This window comes from Cyprinodon variegatus, unplaced genomic scaffold (assembly GCF_000732505.1).
Source record: "Cyprinodon variegatus isolate N-32 unplaced genomic scaffold, C_variegatus-1.0 Scaffold935, whole genome shotgun sequence".
NCBI classification, from domain to species: Eukaryota; Metazoa; Chordata; class Actinopteri; order Cyprinodontiformes; family Cyprinodontidae; genus Cyprinodon; species Cyprinodon variegatus.
In genome coordinates this window covers 278,607-287,833 of record NW_015151388.1, presented here as the reverse complement: position 1 = coordinate 287,833, position 9,227 = coordinate 278,607, and the positions used below count along the sequence as shown (strand labels likewise).

General features: G+C 41.8%; 1 protein-coding gene across 4 annotated transcripts in view; it reads left to right on the top strand.

The window, feature by feature from the left end:
* The window catches only part of wdr4 (WD repeat domain 4), a 34,316-nt gene that overhangs the window by 7,796 nt on the left and 17,293 nt on the right, over positions 1 to 9,227 (top strand). For all 4 annotated transcript variants that reach the window (XM_015398452.1, XM_015398454.1, XM_015398453.1 and 1 more), the window contains one exon: positions 8 to 164. In XM_015398452.1, coding sequence (XP_015253938.1) covers positions 8 to 164 — 157 coding nt within the window. The remainder of the gene's footprint in view (positions 1 to 7; positions 165 to 9,227) is intronic.

The following is a 9,227-nucleotide window of genomic DNA, read 5'->3' as shown; positions in this document are numbered from 1 at the left end:
TACACAGGTGGGTGACGAGGAGGTGTACATCAATGGTGTTCAGCCAGGCTGAGGATGAGCTGCTGGTTGCTGACAAGTCTGGAGATGTTTACTCCTTCTCTGTATTGGAACCACAAAGGGAGGGTGAGCTGAAGATGGGACACCTCTCAATGTTGCTAGCTGTGGTAAGGATCAAGTGGTATGCGTGATGGGAAGAAACCAATCTTGTACAATGCAAATTTTGCAGGTTTTCCCACTTGCAAAGTATGTGAAAATCTTTGCTTTTGGGACATAGATGGACCACAACCCCATAATTATAAGCCTGTTTCACGCCCCAAGAGATCAGAGAAAGACTGGGGGAGAATTAATAGCCAGAGCAGACAGATTGAGTTGTGATTAGGGCTGGGTAAAAAAATCGATTCCTTTACATTTTTGCAAAATCGATGTCTGGGAAATGAAATCAATTCATTTTATAGTAACGCATGGGACTTTCCCAGTCAAATGAGCAGGAAAGATGCTCTCAAGATGACTTCAAGCCAGAGAGCTGCAAATACAGCAAATAGGTTGCCTGAAGACATTACCAAATGGGGGGCTGACCAGCAAACACCATGTAGTTGTTACCAGGGTTCCCGCGGGTCCTTAAAAAGTCTTAAAAAGTCTTTAATTTAACTTGCTTTAAGTTGTAGGAACCCTGGTTACAAACAACGCTGCACATATGGTTTGTACAGTGGAGATAATGCAGCTCATGCATGTCTGATGTGTCACGTCTGATTGCTTGAGTGAGGCTTCACTTTTTCACTTCAAAGGCAAGTGTGCACTTTTGAGACATTTTATTTTACATCTCAGGTTTAAACTGTCCGATTTACAAGTTTGCACTTTGCGTTTAATATGACAGGAAAAAAATTAAATACATGGGTATTTTGAAACACAGCTGAACCACTTCCATTTTTTTTTAAAACAGATCAAATCGAAATTAATCGGTTTAGAACTGTATGAATCAAAATTGAATCGATTCAGGACTGTGTGTGTTATGCTTCGAGAATAATGTTAGCTTGTGTGCTAAGCATTTGAGTTGTTGTTCAAAAAAGCACCTAGTAACTACTGTAGATTGTAAAGATTTTACTTAATTTGTTGCTGTATTGGAAAGGTAATGCCACTCCTGAAAGTCATGGTCTCAGAGTTTGTCCTCAGAGGCAATTTTACTGCTATAGTTTGGTGATCTATTTACAGATTACCTGGCAAAATCTTAGATGTTAATTGGTGAGAGAATTCAGCTGCGGGTATAACAATGTCCACAGATTTTAATGAGAACTGAACTCCGCCGCCAAAGAAAATAGATAATGTGTTCTTCCTTTAATGTTTGCTCAGCATTAATATTAGGGCTGGGTACCGAACATCGGTTCTTTTATGGTACCGACCGAAATGCTTCGGTTCTACAGAGTATCGAAACATGCATCGTCTTTCGGTACCAAGTTTCGGTGATTGGCTGTAACACTTAACGTGATTGCGTCATCCAGGAAAAATACACAGGTGGTCACTCCTACAGTCAGGGTTCATGTGTATCTGTTGTGAACTGGTTGCGAGCGTCGTGGAACCCCTTTAAAATGCCCCCCAGGTCAAAAGCGCACCTTCACTTTATTAAGACTGATGCCAATAGTGCGCAATGCAATACATCGTTCACGGAAACAATTTAAAGGAATAGTACACCCAAAACATGATTAGGCTTCATTTTCTACTCACCCCCATGCTGAACAACACTCTGGAGTACTTTTTTGATATCTCAAATGCATCTGGAGATCTGGGAGGCTTCTTGCTGTCTGCTGACATTCAAATAATGGAGGTCTATTGTGCCCGAGACAGAAAGGTCCATAAAAGTCCACAAAAACGTGTCAATATTCCTCCATACTGCTCGTCCAATGTATTCCAAGTGTCCTGAGTGGGTAGCGTTCCAGAATTTACTCGAAACGAAGTCATTTAGAATGTTTTTAGAGCATAAACAGTAGTGTATAGTATTTCCTGAAAGCGCGCGCCAGCGCGTTCACGAGCCTACGGAAGCCGGCAGACCAAACCAGCGCATTCAGCTCGGCAAAGAACTCATGCTCTTCCTCAACACTGAAGTCCTCAGACATTTTTCTTTCGTTGTTTCTTTCTTTGCACAGGTAAACAGCACATTTCTTCTTCTACGCTTGCATTATCGGTAGAGCAGACGCTGAATGCGCACTTTCATCTGGTTTGGTCTGCCGGCTTCCGTAGCGTCCTGAACGCGCTGTACACTACTGTTTATGCTCTAAAAACATTCTAAATGACTTCGTTTCGAGTAAATTCTGGATGCTACCCACTCAGGACACTTGGAATACATTGGACGAGCAGTATGGAGGAATATTGACACGTTTTTGTGGACTTTTATGGACCTTTCTGTCTCGGGCACCTTAGACCTCCATTATTTGAATGTCAGCAGACAGCAAGAAGCCTCCCAGATCTCCAGATGCATTTGAGATATCAAAAAAGTACTCCAGAGTGTTGTTCAGCATGGGGGTGAGTAGAAAATGAAGGCTAATCATGTTTTGGGTGTACTATTCCTTTAAGAGCAGAATATTGCTCGGTGTTTGACTGCAAGAAGAGCGGACCGCAGCCGGCGCAACCATCCTCCTCTCAGCAGCCCGTGGGCAGAGCAAAGCCAGAGCGGAGTGAAGCATGCTGCTTTCAAACAGCGGGAGCAGCAAAATCACGTCTGCTGCTTCTTTTTTTGCTGCTTGTACCAGCTTCTGACGCGCGGCTGAAGAAGCTTTGCTGCTCTGGCTGCGCGGTCGAAAAGTGGCTCTGACGCGCGTTGGGCGGAGCTACTCTATCCTTTATTTGCCTTGCAGCTATATTTGCTGTGATCAGTGGGAATAAAGTAGTTTTATTATGTTTTTAAGTGGGAAAATCCACCTGAAAACTTAATCAGTGCAGTCAGTTCATCCTGCCTTCCAATATTTCTGTCGGAGCCGCTCAGACCTCCACATACCAGCGGTGCGCTGTCAATAGGATCCCATTCAACGGGCTTGGTTGTCAGACATGTAAGGAAAACTGCTAAGTGAAAAGGTCCTCACAATGTGACAGTGAATATTAGACACTGATTTTTTTTTTTTTTTTTATGCAAGAGGAAAAATGTAAATGGGAAAATCAGAGCTTAAAATAAAACTCAAGATTTGTACTTTTTTATGTTGTGTAATTTTCTTTTTCTTCGAATTGATATTATAAAACTGGTATCGAAAAAAGTATCGTTCAGGAACCGGTATCGAAGTGAAGGTATCTGTATTGGTACCGGAACCGAAAACTTTTGAACAATACCCAGCCCTAATTAATATTGATCCCAATCACAGTTCTCAATCAGCGATCCTCTACCAAGTACATGCGGGATCTCCCGTTTACTGCGCTGTGTACTCGTGTAATATCTGCTCCAGGACTAGAAGACCAGTGGTATCTGTCTGTCTGTGGGGCAAAGTTTGATTCATTTAAGCATCATTCAGTACCAGTCTGTTGATGACAAAGCTCAGTATACAATCATGGCCAGAAGTTTTGAGATGGACAAAAATATATTTTCACATGATCTGCTGGCCTCTGGTTTTCATGTGTGTATGTCAGATGTAGTAATCGCATACAGAAATACAATTGCAATCATTATGAGTAACGAAAGCTTTTAATGACAGAATGAGTTAATGCAGCAAGTCAATATTTGCAGTGTTGACCCCTCTTCTTCAGGACCTCTGCAATTCTCCCTGGCATGCTCTCAACCAAATCAACTTCTAGACCAGATCCTGACTGATAGCAGTCCATTTTTGCACAATCAATGCTTGCATTTTGTCAGAATTCCTAGGTTTTCGTTTGTCCACCCATCTCTTGATGATTGACCACAAGTTTTCTATGGGATTAAGATCAGAGGAGTTTCCAGGCCAGGATGCTTTACAGTTGGCATGAGACAAGACTGGTGGTGGCGCTCACCTTATCTTCTCCGAACAAGCGGTTTTCCAGATGTCCCAAACAATCGGAAAGGGGATTCATCAGAGAAAATGACTTTACCCCAGTCCACTCCCTGTACCTTTTGCAGAATATCAGTCTGTTCTTGATATTTTTCCTGGAGAGAAGTGGCTTCTTTGCTGCCCTCCTGGAGACCAGGCCTTGCTCCAAGAGTCTCTGCCTCACAGTGCGTGCAGTTGCACTCTCACCTGCCTGCTACCGTTCCTGAGCAAGCTCTGCACTGCTGGTAGCCCAATCCCGCAGCTGAAACACTTTTAAGAGACGGTCCTGACTGCACATGTTTCTTTAGAGATATCCATGTTTCACAAAAGAGAAACAATGATGCCAAGCCCCAGCCTCTTTTTGAAGTGTCCAGTGGTGTCATTCTAACTTAATCATGACAGATTGATCTCCAGCCCTGTCCTCATCACCACCTACACCTGTGTTAATGGAGCAATCACTGAAACAATGTTAGATGGTCCTTTTAAGGCAGGGCTGCAATGATGTTGAAATGTGTTTTGGAGGATAAAGTTCATTTTCTAGGCAAAAGACTTTGCAATTAAATGTTGTTACGCTGGTCAATCTTTATAACATTCTGGAGTATGTGCAAATTACTGTAATAAAAAGTGAAGCAGTAGACTTTGTAATTATTAACGTTTGAATCATTCTCAAAACTTTTGGCCATGAATGTAGAGCTGCAGTCTGAATGAAAGTGCTTATTGAGACACTTCCCCGACCGCAGCTTAAGGATGCTGAAACCTGACATAACATTTGGCAATAATTAATTCAGAACATCTTCCAAAGTTTATTTATATTTTCATATTGTCTCATTATTCTACTGTATTTTTTTTTTTTACTGACATGATACTGGATGATTGTGTCAAAGAGTGCAGTATACTGCAGTATATGGTGCTCCTAATATTTTTATGACACTATAGAAAAAATATTGTGGGAGTCACGTGACGCGGTGAAGAAGATGGCTGCTTGAGTGAGTAGCTCTGCTGTAGCAACCGAAACTGTTATCCGTTAATACATGTAGAGTAGGTATATCTCTACTAAAACTTATCCAGACTATAGTTAAAACGCTTGGGAAATAATGTCAAACAAGTCCAAAAGCTCCGGGCGACAGAATCCTAAAAACACCACGACCACGCCAGCTGCCTCTGCTAGCAATAATGCTAACTCCCCAGCGCACAGGGATAGCGACAGCGACCGTGCTCAGGGTGACGTTGCGGAGGATATTGCTAATATCTTTTCTGTCCTGAAACAAATATCCGGAGAGCTGCAAACTTTGGTGGAAATACGCCAAGCCACTTCATTGATGGAAGAGAAGCTAACAACTCTGGTGACACGGATCAGTGAGGTGGAGGGGAAACTCGGCTTTCTGGAGGAGTCCGACAACCAGCTGAAGGCTAACCCTCCAGCTACCAGAGCCGAGGTGGCGGCTCTCTCCGAAAGGCTTGATGATCTGGAGGACCGCAGCAGACAAAACTATTTGCGATTTGTCGGCTTTCCAGAGGGCTGTGAATCGGGTGACCCGGTCAAGTTTTTGGAGATGGTTTTACCTGACATGCTGGGCACTCCAATAGGAGACAAGGAACGGTTTATTGAGCGAGCTCACAGACTGGGTCCCCGAGCTTCGAAAGACAGACGCAGCGGCTGGACTCTGATTGCGAGGTTTATGTGCTCAGGCGATAGAGAGCGCTTTCTTCGTGCGGCCCAGGGGAAAGGAGAACTTCGCTGGAGCAGTAAGAGAGTGATGATTTTTCCGGATTTCTCAAGGGGCACGGTGGCCAAGCGAGATGCCTTCAGGGAGTGTAAGAAAATCTTGCATCGGCGTGGAGTGAAATTTGCTCTGCAGTATCCAGCTACGACGATCACCACAAAAGAGGGATCTCGCCGCTTCGACAACCCCAAGGCAGCAATGAACTTCATCAGAAATGAATTATCCTAGGCTAATGAGGACATGGAATAACCCAGTACTTTCCCGCTTCATCTTTATGGAGATCGATATTCCCGTTTACTCTTCTTTCCGTTACTAGCGAAGTAACGTAAGTGATCTCACCTGCTGTCTTCAAACTATATTGAAAGTTTAAAAAAAAAAAAAAGGTTTGAAAGTAGTTTTTTCTCTATACAGTTAGTCTGGTTCTCATTAACGCACCCAATTACCTACATATCTAGTGACATTATTGTTAGGCTGCTGCGGTTGGACTTAGTTTTGACAGCAGCTTTACTGTCAGTTACGGACTATTAAGAGTTTCAGTGTGAAGTGCTCGGGGGTTGCACCGTTATGTTCATGCACCCCAGTTTTATTTTTGTTTGTTGTTATGTTGTTGTTGTTTTTCTCTTTTCTTTTTTGTACATCCAAGACAGTCTCAGTCATGATAACAATACATGGAATTTGCTTACTAATGCAGTCATGTTTCTTTGTAAACTGTATCAATGTCTACTCTAAACTATAACTTGCGCCTAGCCACCTGGAACGTTAATGGTTTGGGGAGCCCCATAAAGAGGAATAAGGTCCTTTTCAGTTTGAAATCCACCAGGTATGATATCGTTTTTCTGCAAGAATGTCACATGTCTGTGATGGACTCCAAAAAATTACAGAGAGGATGGGTGGGATGTGCTTTCTGTAGTCCTGGAACGAGCCGAAGCAGAGGTGTTATCACATTAGTGAATAAACATTTACAGTTTAAATGCATAAAAGAGATGAAGGACGAGGAAGGGCGGTTCCTTATTATTTTAGCTGAAGTTCAAGGAAGAGAATTAATACTTGCTAACTCATATGCCCCGAATATAGACGACCCTTTGTTTTTTGCTAACTTTGAATGTAAATTGACTGAGATGGGAAGTCATCCATTATTTGGGCTCGGGACATGAATATTGTTATGGATGCGATTCTAGATAGAAGTGTCCCCAGTAAGACCAAACCCCCAAAGTCACTCCTCACAATTAGGAAACTGTGCTCAGCCCTGGGACTTGTGGATGTGTGGCGGCTACTTAACCCCACTGGGAGGGATTATACCTTCCTCGTCCTTCATCTCTTTTATGGAAACTTACAGATTTGGAGAAGAAAGTGAAAGAGGCAGAAAACAAATTAAAGCAAATCTATTCCCCACATAACTTGAAAACAGTTACAAAGCTTAAATATTAATATAACCGGATAATAGCACAGAAGGTGGAGTTTGATAGCACAGATTTTGAAAGATGGTCTCCTCTTTATCTCTCTCTATGGGGAAAAGTTAATGTTATTAAAATGAACTGTTCTGCTAGAGTTAATTATCTTCTTCAGTCTCTCCCACTAAATATCCCTATAAAATATTTCAAACGATTTGATGCTCTTTGCAGCAAGTTTTTATGGAACGGTAAAAGGCCAAGAATACATCTACGTAAACTACAGAAGCCAATAATGAAAGGTGGACTGGGAATGCCAAATCTTTTATTTTATTATTACGCATTCAATCTGAAGCAATTAGCACACTGGGCATTACCTCCGGAGAGAGCGCCACCTTGGTACGCAATAGAGCAGTCATTGTGTATCTCCATTCCTCCATTGCTCTTTTTGTCAGCCAGAATTCCTCCAAATGCCCAATCTCATCCTATTATCTCTCATTTTCAGGGACTGTGGAGATCGGTATCTCGTATGTTCAAGATTAACCCTTTCTTAAGTATATCCTCCGGTCTGTGGGACAACCCAAAACTCCTTATTGGTAAATCACCACCAATGTGGAAAGAGTGGGTGTCCAAGGGGGTAAATACTCTAGGTGATCTGTATAGAGATGGTGTTCTTAAATCATTTGATGATCTGGTTGAACAATTTAAGCTGGATATCAATCAATTCTGGAGATATCTTCAGCTGAGACACCTCCTTGTAACTATTTTCGGCTCTACACACACACCACCCCAGGGCTTGAACCTCATTAAGGAGATTTTACGGATTGCAGGGAGGAGGCATGGGGCTTCCCATTATTATTCCTTACTTATGAGCAACTCTGGTTTTCCATCCAACACAGCTTTGAAAAAACATTGGGAAACAGATCTGAACAGGACATTTACAGAAAATGAGTGGGATATAATCATTGGAATTACTAAGCAACTCTCCAGGGATATCAGAATTAGGTTAATTCAATTTAAAGTCCTTCATCGCTTTTACTGGTACCGAAATAGACTGGCTAGGGATGAAAGAAACGTCAGACTGCTGGAGATGTGTAGGTGAGTTGGGCACACTGACTCATGCCCTATGGTTATGTCCTAAGGTTCAAACATTTTGGAAAAGGGTTCACGAAAATATTACAGAGGTCATTGGAGTGGATTTTGATTTCTGCCCCAGTCTTTATATATTAGGTAACCCTAAACCCTTGACCCATATTGAAAAAGCCCTAGCTAATTGGATTCAGACAAGTATAATGATAGGTAAACAGATGATAATGAGAAAGTGGAAAGATGCATAGGGCCCAGTATTTCAGGACTGGATGACAGACCTAGGCAGAGTAGCTGCTTTTGAAAAGATATCCTTTAGTTTAACAAACAATATTGATAGATATAATGAGAAATGGGGTCTGTTTTTAGGTCTACTCATTTCAGGGTAGCTAAGTTGTGAAATCTGAATGCAGTGATCATTTTGACTTGGGTTGGTGTATGAAAATAAAGGTTGTACTGGACTGGGCTCATCTCAAGATATGGTCACTGAAAGACTACCTGGGGATTGGGAATTTTAGAGGGGACAATGGGATGTATAGCATTGTGGTGGTTACCTCTGTTTAAGATATGGAGCAAGGATTGAGCTCAACTGTCTTGGAAGTTGGTAGGTTTTTTTTTTTGTTCTTATTGTTATATTGTTTATTTTTTACTCTATGCTCTGTCATATGATTGTGTATTCAATTTCACCCTGTTTTGTTTACTCCTCTCTTAAATGTTCTTTAAAAACTTGGGCCTAAAATCAATGAAAGTTTAATCATAAAAAAAAGAAAACTATTGTGAACACCTGTCAATATAATGAAACTCAGTGGTGCAACCTCAACAAAGTATTAGAGATGTACCGTATTTTCACGACCATAAGGCGCACTGTACTAAAAGGCGCACTCTCAGTTATGTGTCCCATTTCTGTATTTAACACACACATAAGGCGCACCGGACTATAGGGCGCGTTTTTTATATACAGGTACATGTCCTCTACTACCTTTAAATACCTCTACTGCGTATTTAAAAATAGAGCAGGAGCAAAACTGAGTATGATTGTGCTTTATTCA